Source organism: Mastigoproctus giganteus, chromosome 5 (assembly GCF_048544385.1).
Source record: "Mastigoproctus giganteus isolate SK-2022 chromosome 5, ASM4854438v1, whole genome shotgun sequence".
NCBI lineage: Eukaryota > Metazoa > Arthropoda > Arachnida > Uropygi > Thelyphonidae > Mastigoproctus > Mastigoproctus giganteus.
The window spans coordinates 38079000-38095001 of NC_143579.1; the positions used below are offsets into that span (position 1 = coordinate 38079000).

Here is a 16002-nt window from a genome sequence, read left to right on the forward strand (position 1 = left end):
ATGCGCACCTGGCTGGTTAAACCATTGTATGCAGTTTGGAGGAGTGTGATGACTTTTCGAGGTACATGTTCGACCTCTAGTAGTTTCCATAAGGCAGGCCGATGGACACAGTCGAAAGCAGACTTAAAGTCAATGAAAACAATGACGGTTCGCTGTCCACACCGGATCCTCTCCTCCATCAGCTGACGGATGGCAAAGATTTGATCACAGCATCCTCGCCCGGGTCTAAATCCCGCCTGTTCTTCTCGACTGGTTTGCTCGCAATGTTTATGCAACCTTGACTGGATGATCTTCATAAAGACTTTTACGATGATGGAAATGAGGCTGATGCCATGGTAGGTCTTGCAATGCCGGTTATCACCTTTCTTGTGGATCGGTACGATAATGGCTTTCCTCCATGTTAGCGGAATTTGTTCAGTGCACCAGATGGTTTTGAGGAGTGAGTGTAGTCGGCGAAGCAGTACATCTCCCCCGGCTTTGATCGCTTCTGTGGTGACTTGGTCCACTCCCGGTGCCCTGCCATTCTTTAGGGATTGTATGGCTGCTTTCACTTCTTCTACTGTAGGCTCAACATCGACCATGGAGACTTCAGGGGGTTCAATCGATAGTGCGGCTTCTGGCAGTCCCTGAGGTGGGTCGTGATTATACAATGCTTTGAAGAATTCACTCCACCGTTGCAGGCGTTCGGACGGTGATCGCACGAAGGTCCCATCAGCATTCTTGATGTTGTCACTAGTCAATTTGGTCTTTCCACTCAGACATCTGAGGGTGCGGTAGAGAGTGCGGTAATCGTTCTTGGATGCCGCCACTTCAAGATCGTCTGCCACTTGGTTCCAGTATGCTTCTCTTTCCGCTGTCATCCTCTGTCGGACTTCTCTGTTTAGCTGCCGGTACCGTTCAAAGTCGACCAACTTTGCCTGTTTCCGTTTGTCCACAAGGTCGAGGCACTCGTCTGATATCCATGGTTGCGTTCGACATCGGGCAGGTGGACATAGGGGCTTGGCACATTCCAGGATGGCATCAGAGATCTGCTTTTCTTCTTCATTTATATCCTCGGGCACGGCTAGCATCTCGAAGTGGTTGGATAGTTCGATCTGATATGCCCCTTTGTTGGCAGCATTCATTAGCTGCCTCCAGTCCAGCTTGGCTGACCGAGATGACCTTTTTGCATGCCGTAATTTGAGCCCGGATGAGGTAGTGATCAGATCCGCAATCAGGTCCCCTCATGGCACGAACGTCCATGAGTGATGAGCGAAATCGGGCGTTGATCAGAATGTAGTCCAGGATTGCTGAGTCCTTGCCAGATGGATTTCGCCATGTAAGTTGATGTTTTTGAGGGTGCTGGAAATGGCTGTTTCCGATGATCAGCTTGTTAGATGCGGCAAAGGACAACAAACGTAGTCCGTTGCCATTGATCTTCCCATGGCCAAACTTGCCCATTGTTGTTTCCCAACCAGATCTGTCCACACCAATGTGGGCATTAAAGTCCCCTGCGAGGATGATCACTTCTGTCTGTGGAATTGAATCCAGCGTATGTTGGAGCTGGTTGTAGAAGTCATTCTTGGTTGGGTCCAGGCTAGTCTCAGTTGGTGCATAGGCGGAGATAATATGGGTCTTGATGGTGCCCTTGACAGCAAGGACTGCCAGGCGGTCCGATATTGGTTGGAAAGCGATCACACTACTGGTGGCCTGAACATCGACCATAAAGCCCACTCCTGCTTCTCGTTTCTCACCACCAGAGTAGAATAGCATAACCGCTTCGTTAGGTGCTGGTGGTTGGATGATCATCGTTCCTGACCCGGTGAGCCTTAATTCGGATAATGCCGCGATTGATACCTTGCACCTAAGTAGTTCTTGGGCAATGATTTCCTTTTGTCCAACGTGGTGCCCCGTTCGAACATTCCATTCGCCAATGTTAATTGCCCTTTTCAGCGTAGTAAGCTTATTGCTATGGCCAGTGATCCACTTTACACCAGCACCCTGGGTCCCCAGTGCTGGCGCATCGGCTACCCCGGATGCGGTAACATTGTTGTAAGAGCTTGTGTGGCCAGTGGTCCACTTCACACCAGCACCCTGGGTCCCCAGTGCTGGCGCATCGGCTACCCCGGATGCGGTAACATTGTTATAATGTTACCGCATTATAATGTAACAATGTGGTAACAATATTCCAGCTAATAGCCTAAATAAATTTAAAGCTGAGCTGGACAGGCATTTGGAACAAATGGAGGAATGAAATGGGAGGGGTTTTTTTTTTGGCTGATGCTGCATAATCTTGCATCGTATGCCTCTACTAATGCTAATTACTCGGCACTGCTGTTTCAGCCAAATGTTCCAAAAATCTGAACCGAAATGGCATAATGCAGCCCAGAAGTGAGTACCCAAGAATTTCCAGCTGTATCAGTGTTCTCTGAATGAGAATTTGGCAAACATTGCTAGGTGAAGCATCTTGAACCTGAGGAACTACACTCCACAGTTATATTTTTACCATTAGAATAATGTCACCCACAGTTGTATAGAAAGGTTTTAAGCCAATTCACCTGTGATAGAATTAAAAAATATTCAACTGTCAATCATGGGTACCTGAAAAGCCTCAAATAGCTGAAAGTAATTCTCAACATTGGTTTTCTTTATCTCTGTGTGATGCAGTATCACTGGAAACAAATTTATATTCCTATTTATCTTCAAGGATCATCTAACAGGATGACACTTATGCCTACTGCTTTTGCAGGAATGGACTACGAAAATACTCCTCTAATGGCAAGAATATGCATGTATCTAAACAACGAGACACCTCCACATTTTTATTAACAGGCAAAGGAATATCCAAATCATCCTTACTCTGATTGGTGTTGTGGCTGTGGCGGTCCACAAGCCTAGCTACTAAGTTCACCAACTACTCTCCCATCATGTTCTTTGCTTGTAGGACTACATGAAGGCAATGGTCTATGAGATTAAAAAAAACATAAAACTAATACAGGAGGTAAACTGCTTTATCAAATTGTAGATGCTTGAAAACTAACCAGAAGTTCTTGATAGGTTTACTCTTGCAAAATTTTGCAAATTACATTGAATTTCATTGCCTTATATAGTTCTGTTATTGTTGAACATAAAACTACTCGTGTTCATAACACATTCCTGACTGGAAATGATCTCAGGAATCAGATCCTGAAGTATGGACAATGTCATAAAGTCATCTGTATAATATCTGATTTTGTAGTGTATCATAAAAAGTGTTCTTTGGTAATAGCTTAAATCAATAATCCATGCAGCATAATTTATTCCACAGAAGCAGTAATAGCTCTCTACCCCCTAATTAATGAATTTTAAATTATTTTTTATTCCTAATGAAGAAATAAAATTATACGTTATCTATACACTTACTTAACAGGACCAATTTATGATCCATTGAAATTCTTTAACTTCCTGTTAGACTTTCATATTTTGAAGTGTCCACCACAGTCTTAGAAGCATCCTCTGTTTGCTAGTGTCCACTGATATTACCATTTTAGTATCCTAGAGTATTGCATTAACGTAATTATCAGAATAGGCACTGACATCTGCATACATTTCACAATAATAAGAGATTAACTAAGAGATAAATAAACAAATAAAAATAAATGTGTTACAATATCATGATCATAATCCTATCAGTTAACCTTATAACATGCCATTAATATATTAAAACATTACGAGATTCAATAAGATATACTAATATACAATGAATATGTTGAGAAATAGTAGGCAGTATACTTATTGTGACCCTAACAGACAGGATATACATGTTATCAGCAGTTTAAAATGACTAATAAGTGAATAAATTATAAAATTTGATAGTTAATAAAGTTTGGGAAAATTGTAGAATTAAGGAAGCCTGTATACATTTTACTTAAAAAAAAAAAAAAAAAAAAAAAAAATTTCTATACAGCAACTACTAAACATCAGAAATAAAGTCATCATTAAATTGTTACAGAAAGTCCTAATGAAACAATTACAGCCCTTCCTGCTGGATAAACAGTAACTAAAAACAGAAGATAAGAAGCACAACAAAAATACTGTACCTAAAATACAAATGGTAACCCTGAAATAGTATTCAATTTCCAAATTAAATGAACTTCAATAATAACATATAACAGAAAAAACAAAATAACAGAAGAATGTAAAGGTTTAGATTTATTGTTCCATCAATACTTATTTTTTAAAATGCTTTTGAACATTCAGAGCACACAAGTATACAGAGAAAAAATGTTTATTACCAGCTTTCAACTAGCATCTATGATAATATTGATGATAGCTCTGATCATAAAACCTATTGGCTCACAAACTGTTCATTCACTTTTTCAAACATGTGTTCTTTAAGGAAACAGATCTAGTGATCACCAAGTATGCTAAAATGTTGACATGTACAATTAAGTATCTGGAACATGATCATCTAGCCAATGCACTTCCAGGTGAAAAGTACTGCCTGTGGTCCAATATCACTGTAACTATACCTCACAAAAAAAAACCCCATCAAGGATGTGAACCTATACTATCTCATCAAAAGTATTTGGACACCATCATGTTTGGAAAAAGAAGAATTTTAATGAACAAATTAATAAGGGGTAAGCAGCAAGCCCACCTTTGGCCCTGATTACAGCACTGATCTGTCATGGAACACACTTTCAACCAGTTCCATGAAGCAAGCAACAGGAATCTGTAAACATTTCTCCCTCAGTGCAGTCACCAATTCAGCTATAGAAAAGGGGGCATACTGACCATGCCCTAATCCTGTATTCCAATTCAATACAAATTAAAAATTCAACAATTAAAAAGGTGCTCAATCAGATTCAGAACTGAACTGCAGACACACTAGATAAGTTTCTGGTTAGTTTTCCTCAAACTAGGTTTTCAGACTGCTTCCTGTATGGGATATGAGTGGAGCATTATCATGCTAGAACATGGAGGGTCCATTTCATTGGAACTATGAGACTGTGGGCAAAATAAAATTGTACAAAAATATGGATTGGCATTGATAGTTTTTGGCACTGCAAGCAACAATCCAAAGTCAAAACCATAAGAGGCAGCTCCATCTCCTTCACACTTCACTGTGGGCACTGTGGGAAGGTGACATTTCCCAGGCATTCACACCTGCACTTGGCTGTCTGATCAAAAACATATGTAATGCAATTCTTCACTCCACAGGACCTGTTCCTACTGTTCTATGGTCCTAGATCAATGGAGCTATCTAAACACTACTGCAAATAACATCTGGCATTCATTAGTATGATGGGGAGCATCTCTGCAATGAAGAATCCATGATATGCAGCTCTGTCATCAGCCATAGACATATTTACAGACATTCCTGTGGGCATCTAGAGATGTAACACAAATGTCTTCCAAGAATGCAGTTTGGTTTGTTTTCATTACTTTCTTCAGGAGTAAATGAATCCTATCCATTTTTTTTTTTTTTCCCATTTTTGGCTACATGACAACTGAACATACCTAAACTGCTTCAGTCTGCATAGTTAAACTTTGAGCCTTGCAAAATTTGCTATGGCTGATTTTGCAAGGTTAACATGTGTGGTCGTTATGTATGATGACAAATTGAATACAACATTTATAATAAAGCCTCACTGATGCTTCAAATGCATTTTGCTGCAACTCATTCTGCACATTTGTGATGTTTCCCATATATCCTGTATATATGCAAAATTTCCTCCTTTTTGTGCATCTCTTTCAGAGCATGCACTATGATGAGGGGTGTCGAATACTTTCTGGGGGTTAGTGTGTATTATCCATCATTTACTGATAGTTCTTTTCAAGATTTTATATTATCCATATTATCCATCATTTATGGATACTTATTACTCCTTTCCAGGGTTCTCAAAAAAATATACATAATTTTCTGGCACAGAATCCAAACCTAACTTAATTTGAAGAAATGCAATGTTATCTCAGAAAACAGCAATAGCAAGTACCAAGACAATGTCCATAAGTAAAAATATTGCACTGCAATATTTTTACTTATGGGCATTGACAAGACTATTTCTAGTAAAAATATTGCACTGCAATATTTTTACTAGGAATAGTCTTGTCATCTCTTGGCATTTTTCAGTGAAGTTACTTGAGTGCATATTAAGTAGCCCAAAGAACTTTTTTATGACTGACAGTTGCCCATGGCATGAAAAATTCACACTCGTGGCTTAGCCAATTGTACAAAGTTGATGCTTTGTGTGTTCACCAATGCTTTGAGATAAATCCAGCAAATTTTAATTAAAAATTCCTTTTCACCTTTATTTCATTTCAGCCTAAAATTTCAAAAATGCTTCGCTTGGAGTTTGTATGGAAAGGCTCTTTAGTTAGCCATCAAAATTTATCCGAAGTGGCACTGAAGACACTGACTGAGTTATGACTGAAGATGAGCCCTATGGGCTGCAGGAATCAACCCATAAATGAAGTTAATATTCTTGTTGTCCAAGCATTCCTAAGTTATCCTGAATATATGAGGTTTCTGTTCTCGACTCACCCTTCTTTCCTCTCATTTTGATCAGAAGTCCTTGTATTGTCATAATTGTTGAAGAATCTCTTTCTGAAAGAATGCTCTGTTGCTATCACTGACTAAGTTATGACATGTTTCTCAACAACCAAGATTTTTTTATTGTAAAGTTAAACTACTTTGGACCTGCAACAAAAAAACAAAAAAAGTTATTTATAAAATACATTTTACTTTTTTTTTGTTTTAGGCATTTTATTTATTTATTCATATCATGTAGGATTATTCCCATCATTTCAATTTGAAATAATGTGTTTGCATGGGTCAGTCAATTTCAAATTGACCCTCTCTGGACAATCAAAGAAGAAGGAAGAAGATTAAAAAAAGGAGATAATCAATACAATTACAGAAACAGCCTTTTGAATGACAATAGTTGTGAGAAAGCTTATCATAAATATCATTACATAAAATAAGTAAAAATACTATGACAAAAATATGTTATCATTATAAAAGAAAATAGCCAAAAATTATGCACTACATTATACAGATTGTGTAAAATTGAGCAATTGCCGTACAATAGATTAGAAGTTAAAGAAATTTCCGCTCATTTTCTACAAATAATGCGTAACAAAATGATTTCTTATTCAATAAAATAATAATATTAATACATCTGGGGGGGTTCACGTTAAGAATATCATTCCGAAAAATCAATTATAAATATATTTTTTAATTCAGGAACAATATTAATAGAAAATATTATTAATAGGAACAATGAACCTATTTCAAATCTATTATAAATTATGTCAGTATGTACACGTCAATGCCCATTAATAATTACACAATGATATTAAAGAATTCATTGTTAATACTCTAGGATAATGAACTCATATGTAAAATCTTGAGTATGAATAAGAGAATAGCTAAAGAGTTATTTTACATAAAGCAATAAAATAACTTCTTCAAATGAAACTATGCTTGTAACAAAGGAAAGAAAGTTTAGTCTTAGTCTCATGCTTTTTCATATATCTTCAAAAAAAGCTATGCTGCTCTTCGTGGAAAAATAAATTTCTAAATCTTTTTACAGTCTTTAGGAAAGGAGGTCTATAGTTCTTTCTTAACTGCAAAACATCAACCCAACATTTTTTCTAATACAAAATTAATTTGTTCTGGCTATTTTTGCTTAAATAATGTCACTAAAGTTGCAGCAATCTGAAGTACTAACCTGCTGTTCAGTTATAATCTAGATTTCTATGTATTTATCATAAATAGTAAAAGAATATTTAACAATACCCTATATTTATGGATGGCTGCACATAGTATAGCAGGCATGTGGTAGGCAATGGCATACCACCATATTATCTGATGCCACAGAGACCACAACAAAAACAACTCCAAAAACTGCAGTTAAACAGATCCCAGATGCCCCTGTGTGCCCTGCAAAATTAAATTTGAGAAAGAAGAGGGTAAAAGTGGCCACATGGAATGTAAAAAGTTTAAAAGAAGGCAAGATGGATATGGTCATCAATGAAATGGATAGGAATAAAAATTGACATTTTAGGAGCAACCGAAATCATGTGGACAGGACAAGGTCATTTCAAAACTGGAAATGGGTTTTTAGTTGTTTTTTCTGGAAGCGACCAAGTAAAAGAACATGGTGTCGCTGTCATTTTGAATAAGGAATGTTCAAGGTCTCTTCTTGGATACAATCCTATTATTAGAAGAATGATGACAGTTAGACTTCAGAGCCAGCCAGTAAATCTCACAGTTTTAGTTTCATATGCAACAACATCAACATTCACAGATGAAGATATGGGCGTTTATTATGAAAATCTCCAGTCAACTCTTGATCTGGTCCCACTGAACCAGTTCCACTGAAGGAAGAAGTTGAAAAAGCCATCAGAGAACTAACATGTGGCAAGTCACCTGGAATTGACGAAATCCCAGTGGAATTGATTAAAGCTACAGGTGTGAAGGGCGCCGAGTTTTTTCATAAAATGATTGTAAAAATTCGGGAAATGGGATGGTGGCCATCAGATTGGAAGAAATCAATTTTCATTCCCTTACCAAAAAAAAGGAGATCTGAAAATTTTCTAAAATTACAGGACTATTAGCCTAATTTCTCACACATCTCAAAAAAGGATGTTTTGATACTCGTGGGTGATTTTAATGCAAAAGTAAGCAAGACGGTTTCTTCTAGTCTGGAATGTGGTAGATTTGGTCTTGGCACTAGAAATGAGCGGGGTGAAAGTTTAATTGAATTTTGTCATCTGAACAGTCTGTTATATGTAACACCTGCTTTCAGCAGCACCCGAGAAGGCTCTACAGATGGAAATCTGATCATAAAACAAGGAATCTGATTGATTATATCCTTATGCAGCAAAGGTGGCGTTCCAATGTAATCACAGCAAAAACACTTCCAGGAGCAGATTGTGGCAGTGACCATCAGCTACTCCACATCGTTCTCAAGCTGAAGCTGAAAAAGATCATGAATAAGGTTTTCCCTAGACGATTGGATGTAGAAAATATTCCAAATGATTATATGCTTGAAACAGGCAACCTTTTTCAAGCTCTATTAGAACTAGATGACAATATGCTGCCTGAGGAAATGTAGGAAAATACAAAAAGTATTATTAAGGATTCAGCAAATAGACACATTGGAGAAAGGTCAAACATCAGGAAGCCTTGGCTTATAGAAGCTACTTTTAAACTTATTGAACAGAGAAGAACTGCAAAAGCCCAGGGTGTACAAGGAAACGAAGAGTATCAGGAACTAAGCAAAGTCATCAAGCGCTGTTTAAGCCAGGACAAACAGGATTATATCAATCGAAAGTGTAAAGAAATCGAATACCACAACAAACGAAACAAAACTAAAAAGATGTATGATGTTATTAAGTCTTTAAGACAAAAGTTCCAACCAAAACAATGTAATTAAGGACTCAAAAGGGGAAATTTTAACAGAGGAGAACACAAGCAAAGGAAGGTGGAAAGAATACTGTGAGCAGCTCTTCCGAGCACCTGCTGGGACTAATGATCTGCTACCTCCTTTTCAAGAGTGTGATCTTGAACCAGTTCCACTGAAGGAAGAAGTCAAAAAAGCCACCAGAGAACTAACATGTGGCAAGTCACCTGGAATTGACGAAATCCCAGCAGAACTGATTAAAGCTACAGGTGTGAAGGGTGCCGAGTTTTTTCATAAAATGATTGTAAAAATTTGGGAAATGGGACGGTGGCCATCAGATTGGAAGAAATCAATTTTCATTCCCTTACCAAAAAAAAAGGAGATCTGAAAATTTGCTCAAATTACAGGACTATTAGCCTAATTTCTCACACTAGCAAGATTCTTCTTAAAATAATATTGAACAGAATCTCAAGAAAACTTGAAGAAATGCCAGAAGAGCAAGCAGGTTTCAGAAGGGATAGAGGAACCAGAGATCAGATATTAAGCCTACAACTGATTATAGAAAAATGCAAAGAATTCAATGTTCCAGTTGTTTTGTGTTTTATAGATTATGCAAAAGCATTTGATTGTGTTCAACATGAGAAATTATGGGAAATTATGACTATTATGGGTTTCCCAATCCACATAATTCAGCTACTGTACCAAGGACAGGAAGGAACTGTGAGAATAAACATGGGAAACATGGACTTTTCCACAATAGGTAATGGTGTTGGGCAGGGCTGTATTTTGTCACCTCACCTTTTCAATCTTTATGCCGAAGATATCATGCATGAAGCTTTGACCGACCGGGCTAGCCGGGTGGGTAAAGTGCCTGCCTGGCAACCCAAAGGTCGCGGGTTCGAATCCCGCCTCGGGCTTGGATCAAAGTACAGAAAAAACCTTGGGAGGTGCATTATGGCCACAGAAGCCGATGCGCCAACAACTACCAAAAAAAAAAAAAAAAAAAAAAAAATGAAGCTTTGGAAGATTTAGAGAGTGGCATCAAAATTGGAGGACTGAAGATAAACAACCTTCGTTATGCAGATGATACTGTGCTAATTTTGTAATTCTAAGAATCATCTTAAAGAAACTCTGAAGACTGTATGTGAAGCAAGTAAGAAAAAAGGATTGCTTCTGAATGTGTGTAAAACTAAAATTAGGGTGATTGGTGATAATCTTGATTCCGGTAAGGTGAAGGTTAATGGGTAAGATATCGAAGAAGTTGATGAATTTGATTACATAGGTCAAGAATAAATAAAAATAGTGACTGCTCAAACAATGTAAAGAGACGACAGGCAATTGCTAAAACGTTGGTTGCTGATCTGATAAAATTATGGAGAGATCATGATCTGCCCCTAAAGACGAAATTGAGAATCATTGATTCGTTAATTTTTCCAGTTGCCACTTATGGATGTGAAAGATGGAATCTGAAAGGAGTTGAAAGGAAGAAAATTGAGACATTTGAAATGTGGTGTTACAGGAGAATACTGTGCATTTCTTACTTAGATTGAAGAACAAATGAGTGGGTATTGAATATAATTGGCAGGCCTAAAATTCTTCTTCATAGATCAACAAAAGAAAACTCAAGTTTTTTGGTCATACAGTAAGAAGGGAAAACTTTCTGTTGAAGAATATAATGGAAGGAAAAACCGAGGGGAAGAGGTGCAGAGGAAGACCTGCAACTAGGTGGAAGGATGGGATCAGTGAACTTCTGGGCATGACACTTTGTGATGCTGCTCATATAGCACACGATCGATGCTTTTGGAGGAATTTATTGGTGGCCACAACAGCTCCTCAGGGTGCTATGTGACTGGAAGAAGAAGAAGCAGCACATAGTATCCAAAGTTTGGAGTTGCATTTTATCAAAGAATATTAGAACTTCACAACTACAAGTAACAGAGTAATTTTGATTTCAAATATAATAGCAAAGTGCACATATAATTTTGTTTTAATTGATCTTTCTGAAGTTCTTTCTAAAAAGAATTTCTATAACAGTCTACAGTTAGTTAAAAAGTGAGTTATAAAAATATATTGCAAATGGGACCTAAATATAACATACAGTATCCTGTAAGTCCTGTGATATGTAATTGTTATATACACTGATCTAAATTAGTTATAACTGCCAACAACAAAGTGACTTTTTTCTATGTTCTTCATCTTCCATTAAGATAAACATTGCCCCATTTACAGCCACTTACAATATTCCAATTTTCTGACTATATCATGAAGCACTCACAAATATTAGACCTTGTATAAGTGACATTTTTAATTACAGAATTCAATGCACTGAACTTTTAACTAAAAGTTCCACCATGGCAGCTTAGCTGGCATGATACTTCACTGTCTTCCACTTACTTAGAAAGGTCTGGGTTCAATTCCCATCAATGACTGGAGGAATTTCTAAAGTTACCTTCATCTGAAACTGTAGTCAGCCAATCTCAGACAGAATGCTTTTTTGTTTTTTTTTTAACCTTGTGAGTTATTCCAGGTTTTTCAGCCCAAACAACATGCAAATCAGCCCATGAACAAACAGTTGTAGAGATATAATACATACTGACCACTGCAGGAAAACCATGTCATGGTTGCATGGGAAAAGAATGCATAGTCTCCTAATCCTGTTATCCCTCTACTATCAAACTGTATGCAATCATTATTATTTACTAATACCAGATTCATGGTTAATTTTACATGCAAAACACTGAGCACTGATTACAGTTTTTTGAAATAAACTCAACTGCCTGTTCTACACTTGTGGATGTTCTGGCACCTCCTAATCTTTTAAATAAATTGATTAAAGTAATATAAGATATCACAATATTAAAATTTACTACTTTATTCTGTGAAGAATTAACAACATTACAATGTAATAATTAGTGCTATGCTATATGATCTGTGTCAACCCTTTGATCAAATGCAAAACACATTGACTAGCACAAAAAAATAAACAAACATCAGCTTTTGTGTAATGTTGTTGTTGTTGTTATTTGGTTTTTAGGAGCATTAGCAACTAAGGCCATATTGCTCCGGGATATGCGGTGGTCATTCCCTGACCTTCCCGCATCCCCCGTATTTGGTGGTGACGGGCTCGAACCCCGGTCTAATCAAGAAGCGTGTGCTTCTTTTGTGTAATCCTACAATTTATATCTATGATGTGATATGTCAGGTAAGCATGTAAATACATTGATAAAGGATTGTTAGTAGTGGCATATGATGCAAGAAAGCAAGCTTATAAAGCATCAGCGAAAAAAAAAATAACTAATAGCCTGATGTACTGAGCATCCTCAACCATATCCCAATGGAACAAGATTACATAATTATTAAAAATAAATAATGTAGAAAAATTATTAAATGTTTTGATAAAATAGTTTTATCCAACTTTCATACTTTATGTTTTGCCAATTATTACATTAATTGCATGGTTTTTGTATTTAACAATGGAAAAACCTTAATTTTCCATTTTGTGATATCCATACTATCCCTATCACTGGCAATGATTTGAGTTTTTACTGTTATACATTTTTTTTAAAATGCATTGTATATGTATGTTCTGCAGTTGTTATACAATATCAAAACAATCATGAATATTGATTGTTCTTCACAATCAATTTCTTCACAATCTCACCCTTGAGTTTTGCATTTACAAAGACAAATCATATATCATTCATAAGATCTTAAGGAATCAATTTCATGATATTAACCAGCATTATTTAACAATTACTTTATTTAAGAAATTTTACGAGAAATTTTTTGGCATTTTACAAGTATCTTACAAGTCAGTGACTTGAGTGTTATAGCATGGCAATACTGAAGTTACATTTTCTACAATGCACAACACGGACATACTGTTTGTTGATAGATGGGATCAAATTTCACTGTAAATATATATATATATATATATATATATATATATTTTTTTTTTTTTAATTCTTTTTTGGAGGAAAAAAAAAGTGAAAATGTTAGGGATATAAATGGCAAAGTTTAACAGTAGGAATCAAGTTTGGGATTAAATAAATTAACCACTGCACTACCAAAATGCAACTTTTTTTTACCACAAATTATGCAAACAATTTACGCAAAAATGCTAGGCTGAGTTTGTTTGAAATAATGCTTACAGTCTAATAACTCACCAGGAGAATGCCATACATATGGTATGCATGTTTCTTTCTAGATTCTTTGATATCTTAATTAAAGTGGTCTAAAATCCTTACTTATAATCTTATCCCTCTTTTTCAAATATACAATGCATTTATAAATTTCATAAACAAAATTACAGAAATAGTTATGTATCAAAACAAGTACAAAAGTTAAAACTATGGCTTCTTAATTTTAAAGGAGTTTTGCATTTTTGTTTTTTGTTCATCATTATTATTTTTTAATAAAAATTATAAAAATGTTAAATATTTTAACTATCATCTTTTACATATATTATTTTTTAAATATTTTTTTAAAAAAATATATTTAAAAAATATTTTTTTTTAAATATTTTTTTAAAAGATGATATATGTTTATATCATCTTTTTATACAGGGATAAAATTAAAAGCAAGATAACCCTCATATAACATGGTAGTTAGGTTCCTACAAAATCTCATGCAGTGCAAAACTGTGTAATACGGGACTAAGAACCAATACAAAAAGGAGGGGGTTACGTTCCAAAAGCTAACAAAAATCTATTTTTTTTATAACTATTGGAAACTTAATTTTTATTAAAAATAATTATTACTGGACAAACGCCTTACAAACTGGAATACATATATGTCAGATAATGTACGTATTTTTAATTTTCTTCCTCTTCATTTGATTTCAGTCTCGTTTGATTGCTGTTAAGCACAATCAAACGAGATTATTGATAAAATAAAATTTTATCAATAATAAAATAAATTAAACTTAATAAAATTTATAAACAATCAAATAAAAGCCAAAATAACCTTACAAAAACCTTAAAACTGTTTTCTCTGTCGCAGAATATCTTCACCTTTTGAATTTTCTTTTGCAGCATCTAGATTTCGTGTATCTTCTGCTCTCTTTAAAAAATCAGTATTCTGGGATTGTTTGCTTTTGCTTGATAGATCTTTGTAAATTGTATGGTATGGAGCTAAGCATTTTTGAAGTTCCCTTTAATTTTCCCTTTAATTTTTCAAAAAATAAGATTCTAATTGCTCGGCTAAGTTTATGCCTTCCTGTATGCTATTTAGTGTAAAATTTGGAACTTCAGAATTTTCATCTGCACTATCATCCTCTGAATTGATTTGGTTTACCTCCGATTCCATTTCCACCAAATCCGCTTCGCCAGCCTCTTTTTCTACCAGTAATTCTTGAACGTCTTCAGTAGTCATATCATCAAAACCTCCTCCTATCGACTTAGCAAGTTCTACTATCGCACCGATACTGTTTTCTGCCAGTTTGATCATATTTCCTGAATGAACTCACTTTGGCCATACATTTTTCCAACGCACATTTAATGCTGACGGTTTTACTTCTGTGAGCGATAAAGCTATGATTCCAATACAGTCCACAATTGAAAAATGTTTCCATGCCTCCATCACTTCAATAGATTCAGAATAATTTTTTTTCCAAACTCCATTGTACTGGTTTTCTATTGCAATGAGTTTTATAAGTAGATATAATCTACTTATAAAAGTTTTATAAGTAGATGCTTTGATCTAATGGCTGAATTAAAGAAGTTGTATTAGGTAGTAAGAACATTATTTCAACATTTTGGATGACTTAAATCTTTTGGATGGCCTGGCACGTTATCCAATAGTAATAAAACTTTGAAATCTAGATTTTTCCGCTTTAAATAGTTTTCCACAGCTGGCACAAAACAATTTGGAAATCATTCTTTGAATAAATTGGCAGTTACCCAAATTATGCTAAAGTTCCTTAGGCATAATTTAGGGCTGGAATTTAATTCACAACAATTGTTGTTGTTGTTATTTTGGTTTTTAGGAGCATTAGCAACTACGGCCATATTGCTCCGGGGATATGCGGTGGTCATTCCTGACCTTTCCACATCCTCCATATTTGGTGGTCACGGGCTCGAACCCCGGTCTAATCAAGAAGCGTGTGCTACGCACTGCTGCTCCTGCCCACCTGGCTACGGAGGCGCCTAATTCACAACAAAGAAATTATTCCAATACGGTTCTTAATAACAAAGTTTAGTAATACATACCTGGAAAAACTTATAAACAATCAAATAAAAGCCAAAATAACCTTACAAAAACCTTAAAAGTCATGAACTGCATGGTTTGAAGTCACAATTTTTTATAGTTTCAAACAAGCACAAGTTCAGCAGCACAGAACAGTAGAACATGAGGATTTCCCAATTTTTTTTTTTTTTTTTTTGTATAACGACTAGTGAGTCAACAGCAGAGAGCCAAAAAAGAATGGAAATGTTGAAACATTACATCCAACAGGGTTTTCTCTGCACAAAAGCTCAAAAATACCACGTTATGTGAGGTTTGTTGCAATTCTCTAATCGTGTTAGAGCGAAACTGAATACAATGTTGTTAGCATTAGTTGAGGCATATAATGCAAGAAAGCAAGCTTATAGAGCATCAGCCAAAAAAAAAAATATTGCCACAATTTATCAAT

The 16002-nt window shown here is 35.8% G+C and overlaps 1 protein-coding gene across 7 annotated transcripts in view; it reads right to left on the reverse strand.

Moving 5' to 3' along the window:
* LOC150085310 (calmodulin-binding transcription activator 2-like) overlaps positions 1 to 16002 on the reverse strand; it is a 736406-nt gene that overhangs the window by 706501 nt on the left and 13903 nt on the right. For 2 of the 7 annotated variants that reach the window (XM_090373986.1, XM_090373987.1), the window contains exon 2: positions 3382 to 3513. The exons of the other annotated variants lie outside the window; for them this stretch is intronic. In XM_090373986.1, coding sequence (XP_090230112.1) covers positions 3382 to 3406 — 25 coding nt within the window. In that variant the 5' untranslated portion in view covers positions 3407 to 3513. The remainder of the gene's footprint in view (positions 1 to 3381; positions 3514 to 16002) is intronic. 7 annotated transcript variants of the gene reach the window in all.